At 37.6% G+C, this 24,946-nt stretch overlaps 1 protein-coding gene across 2 annotated transcripts in view; it reads right to left on the reverse strand.

Moving 5' to 3' along the window:
• Positions 1–6,225: 6,225 nt before the first annotated feature.
• ctif (CBP80/20-dependent translation initiation factor) overlaps positions 6,226–24,946 on the reverse strand; it is a 71,027-nt gene continuing 52,306 nt past the window's right edge. For both annotated transcript variants that reach the window (XM_084388205.1, XM_084388204.1), the window contains 5 exons: positions 24,350–24,824; positions 23,564–23,863; positions 19,460–19,615; positions 10,133–10,186; positions 6,226–8,389 (listed from right to left, as the gene is read on the reverse strand). In XM_084388205.1, the coding sequence (XP_084244331.1) occupies positions 8,174–8,389; positions 10,133–10,186; positions 19,460–19,615; positions 23,564–23,863; positions 24,350–24,824 (1,201 nt within the window). In that variant the 3' untranslated portion in view covers positions 6,226–8,173. The remainder of the gene's footprint in view (positions 8,390–10,132; positions 10,187–19,459; positions 19,616–23,563; positions 23,864–24,349; positions 24,825–24,946) is intronic.

A 24,946-nucleotide genomic window follows, 5' to 3' on the forward strand; every position in this document is an offset into this window, starting at 1 on the left:
AACGCAGTGCTGAAGTGCCAACTAGTCTCTCCCTATGGAGGATCCCTTTCCCACTCTACAGATAAAGCGTTGTCGGGAAAATTCGTTTCGCGTACCTACCCCGAAGTGACAAAATAAAATTAAATTCTGTATCAAAATTTATAAGGAAAGACCAGTACTTTGTTTAGGCTTGGTCTGTAGGGAATTACAAACTACGCACATGTATTCAAACATACATAACTATAGAACCAGTTCTTAATGCGCATGTGAACGCCATCAGCGTTTCTCACAGCTTCGCGTTTAAAGTCTGTGTAGAGAGAACGGTGTCGTCTTAGCGGCCCCTAATCTGATGACAAATGATCGTTGCGATGGAAGCGAATCAATCAAAACTAACTTTAGCTGGAAAATAACTTTATTAAAGAACCGCTATAAAGCCAAAACAATCTCTGTTACCTTAAATGATACGTTTATCTCTGTAAAGCTGCTTTGAAACAATCTACATTGTTAAAAGCGCTATATAAATGAAGATGACTTGACTAGACTTTTTAGTTGGTTTTAGTTCTTTTCGAAGCTTTATAGATCACTACATGCTTTCATTTTATAGAAAAGAGCAGTGTGAATATCTTTTGTATTCTACAAAAACAAAAAACAAAGTTGAATTTGGAACAACATGAGGGTGAGTAAATGATTTTTTGGCCGAACTACAAACATTTTTCTCACTCTCTATCCTCTATCCAGATACGTGAGCGCTCAGATTAACACGTATAGCAAACGCTCTTATCCGCGAGTCTTCCCTCTGCAGGCGAAAGAAAAAGCCCTGTTTGAGTTCTGGTGAAGGTCTCTCCAGCGAACGCGCTGTTGCTGTTGGCGGGACTGGGAGGATTTGGAAACGGATCAGGCTTGGCTGGAAATGAAGAGAGGTTTGGGTTTTCAACAAGAAGCCGTAGCGGAGATGAGGGGCGGGGGGCTCAAAAGACAAGATGAAAGCTGGGGGGGAAAAAGAGAGAGAGAGAGGGGGATTGAACAAGAGAGAGAATTCCAGGCTCCAACAGCAATACGTTATGTGGCAGAAAAACAGAACCATTAAAGAGTTCATTCAGGAAGTGAACAGGTCATGACATCATTTCCTCGCTGGCAGGGGCATGATGTGGGCCGATGGTTGTACAGTTCCTCCAGAGAGAGAGAGAGAGAAGGAAAGACATATAATCGACAAACAGAACATATTTCAGCTGCATATTTGAACACTAAAGCGGAGTTTGTGCTCAACACATGAAGTGTGCTGGTCTTAAGTGATCAGATGCACGGTTTTAAACTGCTGGAGCGGAAAACAGGTGGAAAAAAATCCCACAGATGCACACCGAAGGATTCACGCCATGCATATCTACGGATATGAGATGCTTTTCACACCAGACAGGAAGAAAACACCTATAGAAACCACACAGCAACGCAATCAAAACATTTGAGCAATTGCAACACAATAAAAACACCTTTGCAACTGCAGTGCAACACCCTAGCTAGCATCAGTCCAAAAGCTGATGGCTGAGATTAAATATGACACTCAAGAAAAATCAAGGTAAATATGACAAGATAAAGTTCTATATAGAACCTTAAAGGGTTCTAAAGGGCGCTTCACACTCACTTAAATAAAGGGGTTTATTAAAGAGCCTTTAACAGCCATGAAAAATTTCCATTGCACAAAAAGTTCATTAAAATTTGTTAAAATGTTCTTCACATTAAGAGAAAAATGCAATTCTTTTAAGAACTGTTGACTGAAAGGTTCTTCTATGGCATTGCAAACCTTTATTTTTAAGAGTGCATGCCTAAAACCTTCCAATCATAAGATCATTTTATGTTTAGTTAAATTTTGTTTCATTCATTTTGGTTTAAATCATTTTTTTATTTTAAATCACATTTTATGAAATAAACAGCTAGGAAACATTCTTCATCACTGGATACAATCTGAAATTAAATCTAATTATTATGCAATCACATTTGGACATTTCTTCTTATACTTTTTTGGCATAAAGGGTTCTTTAAAATTGATTCTATAAAGAACCTTTTATTCTAGAGTGTAAAGGCCCGTTCACACCAAGGATGATAACTATAACGATAAAGATATAATTCTAAAAATCGTTCACACCACAACTATAATGATAACGGCACAGAGGAACCAATATTTATGCGCATTTTGGAATATCGCTTAAAAAACGCTGGATGGAAGCACCAAGCTATCATAAATTCATCATTGGATTTTTTTTTTTTTCAGCTGTTGGAACAATTAAAACATTGACAGCCAATCAGAATCCATCCTGTTTTAAAGAGCTGGAGCATTTAAAGCAGCAGACAAAAAACTAGAGTTCATTATAGTTATATTTACAGTTATTGTTCTTGGTGTGAACAGGCCTTAACAAATGCAGAACAAAAAGTGTGAAAATGTTACCATGTTAGCTATGAAACTATAGCCTCAAGAGATGTGATGGAAATGACACCTGTTGGTGTTTGAAGAGAGTCTTTAGCTGGGTTTTCCAAATTGGAGTTGAACTGTCCCTTTAAGAACCTGAAGTCAATGCACTGGCAGGCATCTCCACATGCAACTGTGGGAGTTTGACTGTCACTCTCTCTCTCACACACACACACACACACTTTCTCTCTGCAGGTAGCTGATGTGTGTCGTTCTGCACAGCTGTCAAGATTGCTGCGCTTGAATCCATGTGGCAGCTGCAGCAAGCATCCAGCTGTGTGTGTGTGTGTGGAGCCAAATGCTCCTTTGTCATCTCCAAACAATAGAAACAATCGGGCAACACACTCACCCCGGACATGGCAATTAAATCACACAAACAGAGCAGGGGGTGTTATGGAGATGATGATGAGGATGATGAAGGGGGTGTAGCCTAGTAGAAAACAAAAGGGCTGCTGGACGTTAATAAAGACAGCATGTTACAGTCAGGATCTGCTTCTGATTGTATTTATTGATACTTTGAATTTGCTTTTATTTTTTTTATTTCATGATGTAATGTTCATGTTGACACGCATACTACACACTAAATGATGTGCGATGCAAATATTGAGGAGTCTGGATGGTGTACCATTTCTAGCTGATGTGAGCATTCATGCTTTTTGATGTTATATTACCCCAAATCCTTGGCACAAACTTGAAGTTGTGTCCCAAATGACACACTATACACACTATCTACTGTGTAGTGTATGACTAAAAAGCTGCGACAGTTGTTAGTGTCCATTATTCCACACTTGGCTGTGTCCGAAATCGCACACTCTCTTGAGTAGGTCATTCACGACAGCTTAAAAAGTAGGCTATGTTATATATGAATGCGTGTTGTATGAATGTAATCCGGACGTACTAGATTCGCCATGATCATGTGATTCATTACCAGTTGCGTCGCTTCATTGCCATTCACAAATCCTCTCCCGTGGCCTCGAGTGTGTGAACACTTCAGAATCTCGCCTGGAGTAGTAGATCATCCTGAGAATTCAGACATACTTCTTTTGTTTTTCGCCTATAGTAAGGAAGTATGGGACTTCGGATGCTGCTAGCCATTGTTTTTTCAGTTAAATAAGTGCATCATCCGGTTATTTAAAGTGCACTTATTCTTTTTGGAATTTTCAGTGTAAACACTACGTACTAATCATACTACAAGTGCACAAGTATGCAAACTTGGCATCTTAAATGAGATTTTTCAACAACATTCTTAAAATGCGACGTGTGCTACGTTAAAAGAACTTTCTTGTAAACGTGTATTCTTTTAACTCTTTCCCCGACAAACACTGAATTTTCCGTGTTTTGACTGTTATACGGTAGGGGGCGCTATGACACGCATTTGTAATCATATATGCACATGTAAAATAACGCGATCATCAACATTAAACAGCATATAAATCTAAAGCGCCTAATGTTACTGAATGAAATGTCGATCCAGGATGAGTTACAGGACTGTTCAAGCATTGGGGTGTTGATGGACTCGATTCTCTCCATCTACGTTTCGATCATCTTTCTGAATCCTATCCCGACGTCGTTTTCTCAGCTTTTTGCTCAAAATTTGGCTTTTTTACGAAACTTACCCATATTCAAGTGTAAAAAAAAAAAACAAAAAAAAAAAAAACGTTTTTTGATGTTGTTTAAAAGCATAGGGTCTTTCTTTCTTTTGATATATTGCATGTTTTTAGATATTCATACAACAAAATATTCTAGGGGCCATAAAGTTTTGGTGAAAATGATCAAAAACACTGGCGGTGGCTGGCAACTTAAAAAAAGAAAAAATGCAGGCGGCGAAAGAGTTAATATTCTCTATAATAATTGCAATGTTTAAATCATGTGGACGGTAAAGCCTAGATGAAGCAGTATTTAATATATAATCACCATAAAAATTAGTTGTTAATAGTATATGTGCGTCCTAATTCGTGTACTTATGCACTATTCTTTGCTGTTTTGTAGTATCAATAGTGCGAGTAGTGTGTTCACACTGTAAGGTTCCAAATAGAATAAGTGCAATTTAAATACCCAGATGATGCTCTTAATTAACTGATAAAATGAAGTGTGGAATGTTGGACATCCACAGCTTTAATTATGCAGCGGAGGGGGAGGGGCATCAGACTCTGATGTTTAATGACTAAATAACCTTATAAAGTTCAAACGTGTATAGTGCGTAATTTGCAAGCAGTACAAGCAGTATTATTTTTGTAAACTAAAACAAACACTTTAGATATACAAAGACATGTTACGAATGAGAAAGTGAAATGCGCAATATGGCGGAATAAGTCCCGCCTTCTAAATAAAAGAGCCAATCACCAACTGAAGTCACCAATGCAACTGCCGTCAGAAGCTCCGGTTGCAATAGAAACAGTCATTGTTTTAATTCAAAATATGAATAAATGCCTTTTTTTTGCATAATGACCATGTAAAAAAAAAAAAAAAGGGACAAACACTCCACTTTACACCCCTTCTCAGTTTATTTTCAGTTGCATAAAAAACAAAAAAAAACAATCGATGACATCTTTGAGTGAGCCCAGATCTACAGTTCGGCCAGCTGACAAGATTGCCACATCTGCTTTGCATGTCAATAAGATGCAAATAAAGATGATCTGCATTCAATAGTCTGGTGGGTTGCAACACTGAAGAAGTCAAAGGTCACATGTTGCCTGTTGCTTGAATGGGGCGGAGCCTAATGCAAAACCCTGACAATGCACGACTGCTGAGAGGTGCAACTAGAGCAAATCAAATGAACCTCTAAATACAAAAACAACAATTGAAATCATGTTTGAAAGACAAACACGCACTCACACAAGAGATGGTTTCATGAGCACTACATGCATGTATGTGCATAAAATCACTCTATGAGGGGGAATCTCACAAAATCTGACAAAAAAAAAATAATCATATTTTGCAAGAAGAAAGCCTTAACTTTCTCCATGCAAAATAGTTCTATACACATTTCCTTTAAAATCTACGGTGAAATATGAGCCAGCCGTGTGTTCATGAGATTCAACCCTCGCGTGTGCGTTTGTCTTTTCATTTGGATTCTTGATGCAAGACAGAAAATACACAAACCCCAAACCTGCCGGCAAACCATGAGGTTCTGCGTGCGTCTCCTCCCCTAAATAAAGCGGGAGGCCACCAACTATTCACGAAAAATAGTTCAAAAACACTTCCAATGCTCCCCGTCTAAAATTCATATTCATATGCCGTTTACAAGATTACATGTAGCTTATTCATAACTAGATGACTGGCTTGTGTTAAATCAATATCAATGCACACAGTCGTCAAAAGCCAGAGAAATTGACACGTAATAGCTAGATATACCGTTAAAAGATTTGACCACCGTCCTCGGCAAACAAATTTGTTAAAAGTTAATAGTTTTAAATAGAACGACTTGCAAAAAACGACCACGGCAAAACGGCCTATATATCGACAGCCATTGTTGCTTAATTTCATTTCGACTCATGCTTGATTTTTTTTAACTTTTTCAACATCTCACGTTGTCTATTTAGGAAGCTGAACATTGCAGGGCAGTAATAAAAGTCCTCTTCGCTGCACAGGCCTTTCTATCAGCGGCTCGCCAACTAAAGATTCGTCGTAAAACTCGCAGGGGTTTCCAAGGCCACTATTTCCTCCCAAAACCTGATTCTACCATTCATTCTAGCAAAAAGTGTTCGGCTAACATTCCAAATCCTCCGCAACCCGCGACACTTTTTACATACACTTTTATCTTTTTTTTTCTTTCTTAATTTTTTAAAGCAATCGCCTTAAAACAGTGCAAAACGAAAGTAATCCTGTGCAACAGATCTACTTCTAAAAACAAAAAACGCATTCATGAAAAACGAGTAGATGAATCATTCGGGAAAAACATCCTCACGTTCATACAAAATCGAATGCAACGTAAGATTTGTCGGGCAACGCTTTACTTAAAGCCTTCATTATTAATGCACCTTATAATGCATTGTATGTTATCATGGATCATTGTAACTACAGTTATAATACAAATCTATAGCTTTAGAAAGTATAATGCATTAAAACATAACCAATTTCAGATGTAACAAGACATCTGCAAATATAATGCATTTCACTTTGGTTACAATTATTTATGAAAAGATACAATGCATTATGCCATATATTCACATTATAAATATCTTTATAATGCATTATAGATAAAGGCTTTGAGTAAAGTGTCACCGTTTCATTTTTTCGGAATAATTTGCGTTCTGCTTGCATTTCACAAACGAAGCCTATTACATGTACATTTATACGTTTTTTGTAAAAAAAAGAAAAAAGAAAGTAATAATAATAATAATAATAACAATAATGCATAACATTAAGGACACTATTACACATTATAAACAGGGACGCGGCCCGAGACGGAACAGGAAGAGCAAACTCAAGAGATCCGACTGATGTTCGTGAAGAACCTGACCACTTCATGTCGAATGTGTCCTCACACACACACACACACTCTCTGAACCTCCCGCAGCCATCTGCTGTGTGTGTTTATGACAAAAGAAAGCCTTGCTCCTTTGGAGTCAGCGTGACCCCAGCTGGACGCCCCGTGGGTCGACGGCGTGCTCCTGACGCCTGGGGGCCGAAACGGGACGGATGGATGAAGAAAAGACACTCTCCGGGGTTCACAAGCCATCCTGTGAACACGACCAGGGAATATTGGAAAAATCAAAAGAAAGAAATAAGGATTTTGCTTAAAGAAAGTGAAGCCTATTTTTAAGACTGTTCATTTTTGGGCATTATTTTCATGAATATTAAGCACATTTGTACCAACAATTACCTCCCACCACACCCAAAAAAACTTTAATATAAAAAATAAATAAAGAATTAATAAAAAATAAAAGAAATTCTCAAGAACTAATCATCCCTTCGTTAAATTCATGACAGGTAATTATTTATGCATTATGCAATTTTAACAATCATGAAAATAATGCAAAAAAAACTTTAAAAAGGCTTCAGATTTTCCTTAAATTGAAGCCTATTACTAGGAACAATTCGATTTTGCTGCACTGTGATGTAATTATCATGAATATTTAGTGCATTTGTAACGCAATTATTAAAAATAAAAGAAAAAATCTCACAATTATTATCACATACAGTATATATATTTTTGGGGGGGAAATGTGCTTATCTGATGAAAATAATGACAATGCAAAAAAAACACATCTTAAATATAGAGAATTAAATTAAAAAATGAATAGAAATGGTATTATTCTCAAAATTATCATCACTCTAATGCAAAAATAATGATGCATTAATTAAATTATAAAATAGTGATGAAAAGGGTTAAAAAATAGGCTTCATTTTTTGTGCAAAATAACTTTTTTCTTTAGATTTTTTTTTTCCATTTCATAGATTTTTCTTTAGATTTCTCTTTCTGCTGACATTTTGTCTAGAAAGAACGGCAGACAGTCTGCGTGCGCGTCTAATGACTGTCTGGTTTTGCGTCTGTATGTCTGGGTCAGCTCATGAATATGCAGATGTGAAGTGTGAACATATACATATTCATTTCAATCTGCATATTTTACCCTCTGACCTCTGACCCTCATCCCACAACGCCCTGTCTCATCCATCCTGTTGCAGAATACTTGTGTGTGTGTGTGTGTGTTGTAGTGTGTCCGTGGCCTGTAGTGGTTAGTTAGACGAGTCTCTGGATGTGTGTGTGTGTGTGTGTGTGTTGCGCAGTGGTCAGGCCGTGAGCTTCTGGATGGTTCTGTTGTAGTATGCAGTGGTCAGCGCCTCCAGCGGGCTCCAGTGGTGAGCGTGAAGCTCGATGACCTCCATCAGGAGCGAGCGCGTCAGCTGGGACTCAGCCGGACACAACATCTTATCCCGCACCGCGGCCAGCAGCTCCGTCATCATTTCGGGAAGCTGCTCCTCCAACAGCCGGCCGGTGCTCTGGAGCTGCAAGAACATCCAGACGAGAATCAGCAATGAGACAAACAGAAGGTTTCATGTTCTCTTATGAAATGATTACCTCAGGAAAAAGTGTGAGACTGTGACTCTGTGGCACCAAATATCAACATTTATTTGAAAATATCCTGTAATATTCCTTTAAAGATGGATGGAGAAAGAGAGACAAAGAGGGGGCAGGAATCACTGAGTGTTTTTTAAGAGGAAATAAGATGTTCAAAGGGAGACAGACACACTCAGGCTCAAGGAAGGGTCAGAGGTCAACTCCACAGGGGGTACCGAGAAACAGATGCTAGTCTGAGTGAGAGAGACAGGCAGACAGAGACAAAGAGAGAGAGAGAGAGAGAGGGAGAGGGAGAGAGACACAGACACAGAGAGATAGAGAGAGAGACTGAGACTGGACGGAAGCAGTCGGATGTCCAGACAAACTGTCTCCTGATGATCCGGTTTGCGGGCAGATGGGACATCATCCACACTGAACATCATATTGGTTTGTTTTGGATATATATATGTGTGTTTTGGACATACACACACACACAGACAGACAGACACACACATTGTGTGTGTGTGCGCACATACGGTATATATACTGTATACACACACACACACACATACATATAATATATATATATATATATATATAAAATCAATATTTGTAACAATTGGTATATACCATTGATATATTACCATTTTGAATATCAATCACGCTGATCAATTTCTTCATTTCAGTCGGCTCATGTTATTATGAAAATATTTGCACAGTGGCATGCTCAGGTAACACCGTGTCCGTGTCCTAACTACACGCGACGCCAAGTGATAAAATGTATCTTTTCCATGTTACTCAGAGTGTTTGTCCTAACCAGCCGCGACGGCGACACGTGGCGATTCTATTTTAGAAACGGTTTCTATTTTTCTGCGACGTCGCGCTGGAACAACAAACACAAAGTGTGGCAATGATAATCTCAGGTACTGTTTATGTGCTTTATTTAATGTTAAAAGCGTGTAATGTGACTTTGAATATCATTTAGTGCTCCAGCTTTGTAGCCGTGAATGGATAATTCACCTCAGATCTTGAAATTAAACAAATGGAAACAAGAACGTTCAAACTGTGGACAAACAAGTGCATTATTTGACAAAGATTGTTTTAGTGACTCAGTAGCCTATGTATTTGAATAATGTTTAAATGGTGTAATATTTGTGAATTTGATTATGTAGCTACTGATCCATTTTCATGATTAGAGTAATCATGCTGTGCTGTGCACTTGCTGCGAGACTCCGCCCACACGCTGTTCTGATTGGCTGTGGGTTTTTTAATTATTTGTCGCTGGAATGTTATCGCATCGCGTCTGGTTAGGACACGGTGTAAGATGATGTAAAATTATAACTCTCTCGCTCTGTCTGTACCGTCTTTATGTAATTTTTTTGCTCGCCTTCATCACTTTCGCTTTTATTTTCGTGCAATCAGCCAATCAGAATTCTCTCTCGCCGACGCCGATTCAACATGCTGAATCGACACATTATTTTAAATAATGGTGTCCGACAAAAGCCAATGGCGCGCAACACACAGAAAAAACTGAGCCGACAGACACTCATAAAACGCCTGACCGTCGGCTTGTTGTGTCCTGGGCTTTATCCATCCATCAGTCTCTCTCTCTCTCTCTCCCTGATCTTGATCATTATGAATGTGTTACAGAAGTTTTCACGATCTCAGAGATGCTGTTAAACTCAACTCACCTCCATAGAACAGCAGAGAACGGCGTCCTCCTTCACCTCAGGAGACTCCAGGAGCTAAAACACACAGAAAACACTCCTTACTTCAGTGTGCGGTGCAGCGATTGACCAATCACAGTCAAGTATAAGTCAAGTCACCTTTATTTATATAGCGCTTTATACAATAATACAGATGGTATGGAAGCAGCTTTACAGTGATAAACAAGAATGATGCAAACAGAATTCAGTTTCAGAAATTCCTCAATTATAGTTCATATATAAAGCAGCTCTACAGAAGTCAATGGTGTTGTTATTCACTGAGTCAGTTCAATGTAGATTCCATTCATAAACAGTTTTTCATAAAACACAAAAAATGTTTTCGTACATTTATGCATTTGGGAGCTGTTTTAATCCATTGCATTAAAGACATAATTTAAGGCAAGACAGGTGAATAGGCAAGACTACTGATACTTTCCCCAGTAGATTAATCACAGTAGACAGAGGTTTTCTGAAATGTTATGTTTAAATATGCAAATGGTGATTTATCTAATTATATATGCCCTAATTTGCATACTTTTCCAGAGTGGATAAAAATGGCCAGAGGATAAAATTCTTGTTTCATTACGTTGACATATTAAAGGGGTCTTTTGATGCTTTTTAGTGTTTTCCTTTTCCTTTAGTGTGTGATGTATCTGTTTGTGCATATATACGAACTGCACATTTACAAAGCTCAGTGTCACATAAGGGATTTATTAACACTCTGATCCAGACTTGCCTAAAACACCTCGATCCAAATCCACAAATTTCTTCCGCAAACGTCTACGTCACAATCTGAAATATTATCATAATTAGACAAAGGCAAACGCAAAGAGAGAAGACGAGGCTTCAGTTTATTGTAGTGTCGTCACAGTGTGTTTGGATGTGAAAGCAAAACCGTTTTGTTTGGCCTCCCGAAAACGTTCTGCTCAAGTTATCCTTTAAAGGGGTGGTTGAAGTGAAAGAATTTCACTTTTCTAACTTTAGTTAGTGTGTAATGTTGCTGTTTGATCATAAACAACATCTGCAAAGTTACAACGCTCAAAGCTCAAAGCAAAGGGAGATATTTGCTTTTAAAGAAGCCGCTTTTTAAGGACTACAGCAAACGGCTGGTAGAGACTACATGACATTCCTCCCGGGTTAGTGACATTACCAACCCTAAAATTTACATAAACCCCGCCCCCCAGGAACACGATTTATAGATTATCATGACAGAATATGCTAATCAATGACTAGAAGATAGTTTGAACATAAAAGGCTAAAAGTTTTTGAAATTTTCAGTGCATGTGTGTGAGAGGTAAAAGGACACAAGCTGTTGAAGCTCCGCTCTCTGTGCCGGGAGCAGCAGCTCATTTGCATTTAAAGGGACACACACAGAAACGGTGCGTTTTTGCTCACCCTCAAAAAGAGACAATTTTAACATGTTATATAAAAATATCTGTGGGGTATTTTGAGCTAAAACTTCACACACACACTCTGAGGACATCAGAGACTTATTTTATATCTTGTGAAAAGGGCATTATACCACCCCTTTAAAAGCTGCTTCTGATCGGTTGGCTCATCTGCATTTTCAGAACAGACTCACACTGATACGGTAAATGTGGCGACATTAACTGTGTGTTTACAATTGCTTAATGCCTTGGAAGCATGTGATTATGGAAAGGGGCGTTACATTTCAGTCACACGCTTGAGGTGTTTGGCCAATCACAACGCACTGGGTCAAGCTGGCCAATCAGAGCACTCAGAGCTTTTCAGAAGGAGGGGCTTTGCAGAAATCAGTGCGTTTCAGAAGAACAGGGAATAGATGAGATGCAATAATGCACAGTGTGTGAAAAATAATGTGTCTTTTGTTTTTTAACATTAAAGCATGTTAACCTATTCTATTACACCCAATAAACAAAGTAATGACCTTTATCTCTTTTTATTAGTCCATAAATCTATAAATGCCGTATGACCAAAATGCTCTCTAAAAATCCATAATGTAGATAGGAATAAAACTGTAAAGTTTGGTGCATGTAAAGCTGTTGAAGTGGAGATTTCAGACTCACGGCCTTTAAAGTTATGTATTGCAACTGAAATCTATACAGACGCAAAATAGATAAAGTCTATTAAATGTGTATTTTGGACGTTTTCCTTTCACTAGTCTGAAAGACGACAAGTTATGGAAGCAAACGGAAGGTCTTGCCTTCCCTGGGAAATGAACGCTGCTAGTGCCACGCTCTGCTGTTTGAGCTATTAGAATATGCATCTTTAATTTGCACAGTTGAACAGACTTCAGCTTTCAGGAGGTCTCTGCTGGTAATCCAGATGTATATATAGACCACACATCAACACACGAATCATCTTTCACTTCCTCTTTCACTGTTCCTCATAAACCACCAGCCAACAGACGCCAGCGAGACCAATATCACCCGAGTACGAGTCTCAACCCCAGACAACTGTTGTGACAGACAGAAATGTGCTCAGTCTGACCACAAAAACAGAAGTAAAACTCACTAAACAGGACAAATACACATTATTATTCAGCAACTGAGTCTGACGCAACATGCATTTCTCAGTTTCAAAGGGAATTTTAAACTATTTAAAAAAATATGCAAAGGGCCCCAAAGATGACCAATGCAATGAGACGGAATGAAAGTAATCCCGAAAAGCAAACAAATTCAAGCATTTTAGCATTTAGTAACGTTCTCAATGTTATGGTTTTCACTAAAAAATAGCAGCTATTCTAATCCTGTGGTCAGGTTTCCCATTTGTCTTTTCCCGTAACAGACACAATGCCATTGGACATTATGTAAGAATGTTCTTCTCGTCTTGGCCAACATGTTTGTGTAATGCAAAATTTGACCCAGACACACGTGAACTGTGTTCAACATCGCCACAGCTCATTAATGATAATCATTCATTCAGAAATTGAGCTGAAAGTTCTTCTTTTTCCATTTATATTGCTATAGGGTTCTCATTTGAATGACGAAACAGAACCAAACACAGACACTGAACACAGATTAAAACTAGACGTTGATTCAATCAGACTGGATCCTCATAGTCTAGAGCTGGGCTTTAGCAGCGTTTGGGAAAGTCTAAAGAGAGACTTGAAATAAAATAAAAGTTTGGTTCAACTTGACAAATTTATGACACAAATATATTATGATTGTATATTAACATGTGCTTCTCAAAGTGATACTACTACCATTACTACTACTAATAAAATCTATTAAAATATGAATTATTATTATTAAAAAATATATTGGTTTTATGATATTGCTTAATAATAAATATAATAATAACACTCAATAAATATTCATTATTATAATAAAAAAAAATATTGGTTGCATGATATTGCTCAATAATAATAATAAAGTATTATTATTAAAATGATCTTGGTTGTGTGATATTCCTTAAAATGCTGCTGCTACTACTACTACAACTACTAATAAATATTTTAACATTTTATTATTATTTGAGATGTTGTGAATAATAATAATAATAATAATAATAATAATATGTATTAAAATATGTATTACTATTATAATATAAATTACTATTATTTTGAGGAATATCATACAACTAATATATTTTCATGTTTTAATTTATACTTTATTTGATAAAAAAAAGGTTTTGTTGTAAATTAATTGTTATACTGTATTTTACTTTGATTACTTTAAAAGTTTGATTCAATTGTTAAAGTTCTATGAATTCATTGCATTAGAGACAATTTTTGATGATGGATTTTTATAAAACACAGAATCTCAAGAAGATAAAAATGATTTATAGTCCTAAACTAGAAGGTAGCTTATTCTGCGAAGTTATGTATACAATCATTTTTTTTAGCTCTGACAAACATGTGGAATGCATTTCATTCCCCATTACTGATGATAAATATTGATATAAAATGATATGGAAAACATTTTTTGTGATAATATTTTGCCCAATCAGCCCAGCTATTATTGGTGGTAAAGTCAAGCGTCACTATTGCTATACCTTATATACCAAACTTAACGAGACTTAAAACACCTAACGCTGAGAGATAAAGTTGTATTTTAAAACTTGTACAGCTTTCACACTTCAGAAGTTTCACACTTCACTACAGACTTCAGAAGATTTGTGGACTACTATAATGATGTTCTTGAGCCTTTCAGGCCGTTCTGATACGAAAACTCTTGCTACTGAAGGTGGATCTGTGTGTGTGTGTGTGTGTGTCTGAAGAGATCTACTGAGATGACTAGCAGAACGCTGGGCGGGAAAAGCACTCAGGCAGTGACACAGGCAGCCCTTTGTGAGGCAGGGGGCCTGCAGGGGCCGGTGGACCACGCTGATCAAAGCTGACGCGAGCGGGTCTGGAGACCGTCTCACAAAACAGCTGACAACCTCCCGCACAAACACACAAAAACCAGGAATTTCATTCAAGCAGACTCGCTCTCAAAATATACCTTACTTCACTTCACGTGTTACCACACCAACAGTCTCCAAAACATTACAGCAGACATTTATACAGATCATCTACTTTAAGGGACTTTTTTTCCCCCTAAAGTACACTTATAATGTTACTGTTTATGTTGTGAATATTACAGTATTTCTACATGCTACATCACTCTTTGGTTTCAAAAGAGAACATGACCCCTTTACTTTTGGTCCTGACTCTTAGTAAATGTGGCAAGTAGTGATTCTTCAGAGAAACATTAGCAAACCAAAAAAAAAGGAAGAAGGGGCTTTGCTAACATGATCAAACGTCAATTAGCTGGATGTTAACCAGACGGCAGCGTCTGCGCAGTACGTTCTGCTCTTTGAAACGTTTGATCTAGTCTAATGAAAATACACAAAAAAAACTATTTGTTGAGAAAATCAGTGTCAAAATTATAGTACGGTTAAAGAGTCTTTAACAGGGTTCACTAATTTCTATGAGTTCCAGTCGTTTCTGATTACTGAACATTTAAAAAGAAATTTATAGATACTTCTGGAACAGATTTCTATTCGTATCTCAGGAGTCAAAACTTGGAATTCAAAGATTTAAACAATTACACTTATTTCCCCAAAAAAATCTATACCTACCAGATTAAAAATAAAATCAAAAATACTTATTTATAATGTACGTTATAATGCATTATATATATTTAATTGTAACCAAAGTTAAAATGCATTTTAATATTCAGATTGCTTGTTGCATCTGAAATTGGTTATTTAGGTTTTAATGCATTATACTTTCTAAAGGTGTGTTCAATTAATAGATAAGTACTATAATGTATTATAACTGTGGTTAAAATTATTCACGAGACCATAAAATGCATTATAAGGTGCATTACAAGATATGATTAATGCATTAAAAATACTTTTATAATGCATTATGCATAAAAGTTTTAAGTGTAACCCAATCACCTGAACAATAATTGCAAGGAATGAAGGACCCTTACATCCCAGTCAGAAAGTACCCAAAAGTCTCTGAATCTATGATAAGATATACCAGACCTGAATCCATGGCCCGCGGCGTTTGAAGGAGTGAACATGTATATTGGTGTCTAGAGGTTTCTAGTCCTGGTGGTCTCGGGTAATTACTGATGGGGTCTCCTTATGCTGTCTCCAGGGTAACCGCTGCTTTAAGTCTAGAGTTATATAGTCCATAATGACGTCCCCAGAGAGCAGGAGCAGAGCTCGTGTTACAGAAACCACCTCAAACTAACCTCATACGCGAATACAACTCCACATCAGAATCAATATAATGAAGAACATAAAGGCAAGGCTGTAATTATCTCCCTGAAGACTTCAAAAATTAACATGATCCTACATGGTCAAACTCTCTACTAGCACAGAGACATATTTTAAAGAAGACCTATTATGCCCTTTTAGAAAGCCTACATTTTGTTTTTGTGCTCTACTAGAACAGGTTTTCATGCTTAAATGTTCATTATTTTTCTTATATTCTCCATTGTTGCGGCTCCTCTCATCTCAGTCTGTCAGTAACGCCCTGTTTAGTTCCTGTCTCTATGAAGCCCCTCCTTCTGAAAAGCACACTGTGCTCTGATTGGTCGACTGGAGCAGTGTGTTGTGATTGGGCAACCACTTCGAGTGTGTTTGGGGAAATGTCCCGCCCCTTACCATAACCGCCAGTTTCATGCTTTCAAACAATGTCTACTTTGCCCCGCCCTAAAACACTGCAGTTGTATCTGAGACTAGAAGAGTTTGGTGACGAGAAGATGCTGTTTTCTGCTACCAAAGCAAATCCACTTTACAAAGACTGTCCCAAAGACTGAGTCTTGAGCTGGAATTGATCTGGTAAAACAAACGCCATCCTTACTGACTGGGCCATCTGACCAATCAGAGCAGAGTAGACCAATCACAACAGACTGGGCCATCTGTCCAATCAGAGAAGAGTAGACCAATCACAACAGACTAGGCCATCTGACCAATCAGAGCAGAGTAGACCAATCACAACAGACTGGGCCATCTGACCAATCAGAGCAGAGTAGGCCAATCACAACAGACTGGATCATCTGACCAATCAGAGAAGAGTAGACCAATCACAACATACTGGGTCATCTGACCAATAAGAGCAGAGTAGGCCAATCACAACAGACTGGATCATCTGACCAATCAGAGAAAAGTAGATCAATCACAACAGACTGGGCCGTCTGACCAATCAGAGAAGAGTAGACCAATCACAACAGACTGAGCCATCTGACCAATCAGAACAGAGTAGACCAATCACAACAGACTGAGCCATCTGACCAATCAGAACAGAGTAGACCAATCACAACAGACTGGGCTGTCTGACCAATCAGAGAAGAGTAGACCAATCACAACAGACTGGGCCGTCTGACCAATCAGAGAAGAGTAGACCAATCACAACAGACTGAGACATCTGACCAATCAGAGCAGAGTAGACCAATAACAACAGACTGAGCCATCTGACCAATCAGAACAGAGTAGACCAATCACAACAGACTGAGCCATCTGACCAATCAGAACAGAGTAGACCAATCACAACAGACTGGGCCATCTGACCAATCAGAGAAGAGTAGACCAATCACAACAGACTGGGCCGTCTGACCAATCAGAGAAGAGTAGACCAATCACAACAGACTGAACCATCTGACCAATCAGAGAAGGGCAGACTCGTAGAAAGGAGGGGTTTAAAGAGACCGGATCCTTTATCGACTGCTGCAGACACTGTGAGAAAAGAGCTGATGCTAGTCGGATATTATGAGAAAATTAATGTGTTTTTGACCTTGAATGCATGTCAACCTGTTGTAGGAGACTGCAAAACAAAATTAGTAACCTTTAAAATAGCATAATAGGGGCACTTTAATATGCAAATATTGCATCTATATAATCAGAAACACAAACTTCAGCTATCCTACTACACTTACATCTTGAGTTTTCTCTCTTACTACTAGAGCCTTCCAAAACTATTAATGAATAGTGTAGAACGTGTATATGTGAGATCTAGCTGTGTGCAACCAGGTAAAAGTGATGGAAATGCACAAAAGAATCCAACAAAAGGGTTTGAGAAGATCAGAGATGCGTCCAACCCTTCAGCTCAAGCAGCTTTCAAATGAACAACAGACGCTCTCTTCTCTCCCTCCCTCCATTCATCCTGTCTTTTATTATCTCCCACACCCTCAGCGCTCCAAATACACCTGTCAGCTCCACACTACAGCTGGATCACCTGTAATTACCCGACCTGCTCTGCCGGTCCACACAACACACACTTCACACACCTGGCGGAGACGTAATCGCTGTCACACACTGACACAAAGTGCCTGTTCAGACTCCCAGACCATCGTGTCGGGACGTGCCGATACGAGAGCCGAACGGGATGTTAATCCGGCTGCGATCCTGAATAGCGGCATTCATACGGCACAAACACACACTGAACTCTCACCCAGATCGCGTCTCTTTGATGTGGAGCGGCTGAAGAATCAAACTTTGGCTTTTGACGGATCACGTCTGTCATCGGCTGAACAACTGACAGGATTCAGCCCAGACAGGGAAGCCCTATTCACCAGCGATCCGGGCATTTCACCAGACAAAGATCATCTTTAAGTCTTACAGGGGGTCGGATAATGAAAAAACGATTTTTTCTTGATCTTTTGAAATGAGTTTGATGTATTGTGAAAAAAATACAGTAACTTTCACAAAGCAAAACTACCTTGCAAGTAGAGCTGCATGATTATGCACGAAAATAAAAATGAAGTGCGCCACTTCCCAAACTTGTAAAAACCACCTAAATAAAAGCTTGATGGTTTAAAGTTTGAAAATGAAGAAATTAAGACAGCCATAAATATTAGAATTGTAATTTTACAGTTGTACCATAAAATTATTTTTCTAAAATATATATTTTATTTTAGAGTGAAATATTACAATAGGAATGTCTTGTTTTAATATTTTTATTTTGTAATAATAATAATAATAATAATATTATTATTATTGTTAATAATAATATAAAATCACACTGATATATATATAAAATATTTGGCCAAATTGTGCAGCCCTACAAATTTAAATCGCATTTTAAAAATGAAAATGACTTTTTCTCTAAATCGCGCAGCCCCACTTCTGAGTTACTGAAATTCAGCAGAAAAATATAAAAAATTATTTACGGTCATCAGATAAATACAATTGAATACACAACCATTCACATTTACATGTCAACAACACATTTTCAGTGTTCAGCAACATGTTCAGTTATGGTGAGTTAATATGTAGGAAATAAACATTATCATTGCTAAACAGCAGAAGATTTAAAAGGCTCCTATTCTGAGTTTTTATATTTTCAACGTTCTTTAGTGTGTAATGTTGCAGTTTGAGCATGAAAAAGCTCTGCAACGTTACAAAGTCTCTCCAGCAGGAGTTATGCTCTATATCAGTGTCAGACACGTGATCGACTAATCGCAACGCAAGCTCCAGTCGACCAATCAGAGCACAGTGTGCTTTTCAGAAGGAGGGGCTTCATAGAGACAGGAAGTAAACAGAGCGTTACTGACAGACTGGGAGGAGAGGAGCCGCAACAATGGAGAATATGAGAGAAATAATGAACATTTAAGCATGAAAACAAATCAAGACTTTGTAAAAGGGCATAATAGGTCTCCTTTAATGATAAGAGTAAAATGTGTAGGAATTTGTTTTGATATTTTGATCTCTTTCTGACTGCTGTTTCATGAGTTAATGTGACATTTTAATCTCACATCCATCAGAGCGAGATCGAGAGAGCGAGACGACGCACGGTGTTCTGTCAGGAAGTCAGAGTCACAGCGTTTAATCCGAGTAGATTCTACATACAGCGCTTCCCCATGGCCTGTAGTTGATGAGGTGTGTGTCGTGTACCTCTCGTAAGCAGGAGTAGATGGGACACACCAGCACTCTGAACGGCTCTCCAGCGCTGCTCCTCATGGTGCCGAACACTTCACACAGAAACGTGATGAAGCCCAGCCAACACTCCACATCTGTCTGCTGGAGCTCCTCACGACGCTTGAAGTCCCTCTGGAGAGACACACACAGCAAGGTCAGCATGTGCACGTCAACACACAACACACTTTTCAAAGTTTTTGAAAGAAGCCTCTTCTGCTCACCAAGGCTGCATTTATTTGATCAAAAATACAGTAAAAATAAGTCATATTTTATTATTACAAATATTAAGAGAACCATTTTCTATGTGAATATGTCTTAAACTGTAATTTATTCCTGTGATCAAAGCTGGATTTTCAGCATCATTACTCCAGTCTTCAGTGTCACTGTTTTGCTGAAATCAAATATTATTAGTGCTCAGATATTAATAATGGTTCTTATTATCAATGTTTCAAACGTAATATTTGATATGCTTAATATTTTTGTGGAAAACGTGATGAATTTTTTCAGGGGTCTTTGATGAATAGAAAGTTCAAAAGAACAGAGTTTATTTGAAATACAATCTTTATTATAAAGGTTATTTACAGTCAATTTTGATCAGTTTAATGCATCCGTGCTGAATAAAAGTATGAAGTTGATGTTTTTTAATCTGATTTACCTCAGTCTTATAAATGGTACAGTATCATTGTTTCCACAAACATATTAAGCAAGGATGTTTTCAACATTGATAATAATCAGAAATGTTTCTTGAGCATCAAATCATCATATTAGAATGATTTCTGAAGGATCATGTGACGCTGAAGACTGGAGTAATGATGATGAAGATTCAGCTTTGATCACAGGAATAAATTACATTTTAAATTGTAACAATATTTCACAATATTACTGATTTTACGTCCAAAACATGCAGCAGTGGTGAGCATAAGAGACTTTTTTTTACCGTTAGTGTATATTCAGAGAACACCAATACACAGAGACATACAGATGTTTTTACATCCATTACATTTCCCAGCATGCCTGGCTCATCATGATTCAAGTGCACATAAAAATCAAAAAGACTTTTTATCTCTCTCTCTCACACACGCACGCACACACACACACACACGCAGCTCGTCTCTGTTCTGCGATAAGCCGTCTGTGTGTTAGTGGCAGATTGCTAAATGAGTCGGAGCAGACATGTCCTTTCACTAGGGTCAGAGACGCTTGCATCTGTGTGTATCTGTTACATAATCCCGTCAGAACGAAAGCGTCTGCTCCAGCATCATACTGGTGAAGAGCACCGGTTTATGTGAGGACGAACCGGATGATTCATCCACCAACACACACTCAAACTCCAGACTGATGCCGGAGACACAGTTAAAGGGGCTACTACATGTTAAAAGGCAAAAAAGAGATGTGTGTATCATGACTTTATCCGTTTAAACAATTACACTACTGTTCAAAAGTTTAAGATCGGTAAGATTTACTTTTATTCAGCAGGGATGCATTCGAGTGATCAAAAGTGAGAGTCAAGACATTTATGATGTTACAAAAGATTACTATTTCAAATGAATGCTGATCTATTTATCAAGAATCCTGAAAAATGCATCACCTTTCCATAAAAATATTACTAAATGAGTATGTCACTTTAGAAAGTTTGCCTTTTTTAGATACTAAGTAATGCTACTGTAATACATTATATAAAATCATAAAAAAAATTATAAATTATTATTTTGTATATAGTTTTTAAGTTTGATTGTAGTAGATGGCTTTAGTACTTTTCCTTCATGATCCTGTTATTGACATCTGCAGCATGGGGTTTGTTTGCGACGGAGCATTTGTTGGTCTGTGTGTGTGTTGTGTGTGTGTTGTGTGTGTGTGTGTGTAGAGCAGGATGTGTGTTTTGGCCTCACCAGCAGCAGGTCAGAGTTCTGGTATCACATCACTGTAAGTCTAACAGTCAGTTCCCAAAAACACTGACAAAATACTTAGAGCTTTACCACCAAAACCAGTGTACAGACAGACTGACCCCAAACAACAGAGACAGAGACACGGCATGTCTCCCTGCAGCGATAATAATACACTAACTAATTAAAAGGGTCGTATATTTAAAGCATTGTGTGTTTTATCACCCAGAACTAACTGAAATAAGTTACTAAACAATAAATTACTAAAATTGAAATAAAAAAATAATAATAAATGAAAGCTATATGTATGCATGCATGTATATATATATATATATATATATATATATATATATATATATATATATATATATATATATATATATATACACACACAGTACCAGTCAAAAGTTTGGAAACATTACTATTTTTAATGTTTTTCAAAGAAGTCTCTTATGCTCATCAAGCCTGCAGTTAAAAAACAAAACAAAAAAAACAGTAATATTATGAAATATTATTACAATTTAAAATAATGGTTCTCTTTTTTAATATATTTTAAAATGTAATTTATTTTTGTGATGCAAAGCTGAATTTTCATCAGCAAGTACTCCAGTCTTTGGTGTCTTATGATCCTTCAGAAATCATTCTAATATGATGATTTGATACTCAGTTATTATCAATGATGGAAACAGTTGTGCTGTTTAATATATTTTTTTGGAATACTTTTTTCAGGATTCATTGATGAGTAAAACGTTAACAGCATTTATTCATAAAAACAGCATTTATTCAAAATAAAAACATTTCTAACAATATAAATCGTTACCATCACCTTTTATCAATTTAACGCATCCTTGTTGATTTAAAGTACTAATTTCTTTAAAAAAAAATAGTTATTGTTCCCAAACGTTTGAACGGTAGTGTATATTGTTACAAAAGATTTCTATTCTAAATAAATACAGTTCTTTTTAACTTTTTATTCATCAAATAATCCTGAAAAAAGCATCTCAGGTTATAAAAAAAATATTAAGCAGCACAACTGTTTCCAACATTGATCATAAATCAGCATATTAGAATGATTTCTGAAGGATCATAAGACACCAAAGACTGGAGTACTTGCTGATGAAAATTCAGCTTTGCATCACAAAAATAAATTACATTTTAAAGTATATTAAAAAAGAGAACCATTATTTTAAATTGTAATAATATTTCATAATATTACTGTTTTTTTTTTTTTTTTTTACTGCAGGCTTGATGAGCATAAGAGACTTCTTTCAAAAACAGTAAAAATAGTAATGTTTCCAAACTTTTGACTGGTACTGTGTATATATATATATATATATATATATATATATATATATATATATATATATATATATATATATATATACACATACATACATACATACATACACCCGCACATATATTTAAATGACAGAAACACAACAAAATTACTAATACTTTAAAATTAAACTGTAAACTGAACTTAAATTACAAAAAATTAAATTAAGCTATATATATATATAAACTAAAATTTAAATGAATACTGAAAATATAATTTAAAAAAAGCTCTTATTTAAATATTTAAAGCTATAAATTCAAAAGATTATAATTGAAAATAATACTAAAATAACGTTGGTCCACACATAACCTGTAAAGTTAGTTTTTCAAAAACAGGCTTTTATTTGTTACTAAAAATTATAAATTGTATGCAATTTTATGGTGTCATTTTGAAATTGAAATTGATTATAAGGAAAAGAGCAGTCAGGGTTTCCATTGTACAGAAATGAGAGGGAGGAAATTATGAAAATTTCCTTTTGAACTATTTATTCATCAGCTTTCAGAAAGATTTGGGAAACTCCTAACTTTTAAAATGAGGTGAAAGTGTTTGGGGCCTAAAATGTCCCTTTTGTCCAATGAGGAAATTGTACAGGGTCACTCAGCTGAATTGCACAGATGAATCACATCCTGAAGCCCTCGAGAAAAAGAGGAAGAAGAGAAACAGAGAGAACGCAGACGCAAAAGAGGAACGAAAGAGTTGAGATGTATGTGGGCGGGCAGCAGGTGAGATGTCACTTCTGAGTGACATCTAGCCACTGTAAAGCGTGCAATCTGATTGGTCCTCAGAGACAGCACTGACCAATAGGAGAGAACCTGCAGTACATTAACATGATGAAATAAGTAATGGACATTCAGTTCTTACCTGTAACATGTTGAGTAAGAGAGAGCGGAACTTGGTGCCTTCCACCATGAACAGAGCCATCTTGTCACAGAGTTTGGCGGCGGTGGCAGCGAAGCTTCGGTCGCTGACGGCCTTGCTGTAAATGGTGAGCACGATCTGGTTCAGCGTCTCCTCCGAGTCGGCTGAGTTCTGCGCCTCCTCCATGAACGAGGTGAGCTGAACCTCCACGCCACTGTTGTTGTTTTTCATGCTGTTTAGAATCTCTAATAATCTGTCCATACGGTTACGCTGAGGTCCGGCCGTCGCCACGGGAACTTCCTCCTGCCAATCAGAGTACAGCGAGAGTGGTCATGTGACTTGGAACATTGAGGAATGGTGTAGTTCGAAAGTTTGGGGTCACTGATACTTTTATTCACCAAGCTTGCATTAAATAGATCAAATCTATCTATCTATCTATCTATCTATCTATCTATCTATCTATCTATCTATCTATCTATCTATCTATCTATCTATCTATCTATCTATCTATCTCTGTCTGTCAGACACGTCTGTCTGTCTGTCTATCTATCTATCCATCTATCCTCCATCCATCCATCCATCCATCTGTTCATCCATCCATCTATCTGTACATCATCCATCCATCTATCTGTACATCATCCATCCATCCATCCTTTTGTCTTTCTATTATCCATCCATCCAGTTACAGTATATAAATACAGTCATATGGATTTCTTTTCATTCATGGCAATACTGCATTTAACTATATGAATATTCAGTTTCAGGAACTAAAGTGGGATTTAAAAGCACCTTCTCTTTCAATCTCCTCCTCAGTCTCTCTTTCGACGACTGTAGTAAGCAGATCTTCCCGCTCTCCGTCTTCTCCTCCTTGTCTTCTTTCTTCCTCTCATCTTTCGCAGGTTCGTCCTTCGCTCCTCTCTCTGTGTGGGGCTCCGGCTCCTCATGTTTTACATTCTCTGTCTCTTTGGTATTGCGTGTGAGGCCCCTGTCGGCCCCCGAGGGCCCTTGATTGAAACTGTTCGTCAGGTGTTTGGGATGCTGATGCCAGCGCCGGTTCTGGCTGTAGCCGTGATGTGGTCCGCCCTGTCGCCCGCCCTGGTTCTGCTGGCCCTGGTAACCCCGCCCTCCGTGCTTCATGCCGGCGCCTGATTGGTGCTCAGGGTTGGGCTGTTGCATCTGATTGGGCTGTTGTTGCTGCTGCTGAAGAGGAGGATTCTGGGATTTCCCACCAGGCCCTCCTCCTCCAGGCAGGCGCTGCGGTCTCCTAGAACAACCCCAAAAAAAGCCTGTTATTGACAATGTCATTGAGTGCTTCTTGCCCATGCAAACACTGTTATGTGTGGTTTCTAGGGTGTTGCTAGGCGGTTGCTAAGGTGTTCTGAAGGA

Source organism: Rutilus rutilus (assembly GCF_951802725.1).
Source record: "Rutilus rutilus genome assembly, chromosome: 18".
Taxonomy (NCBI): domain Eukaryota; kingdom Metazoa; phylum Chordata; class Actinopteri; order Cypriniformes; family Leuciscidae; genus Rutilus; species Rutilus rutilus.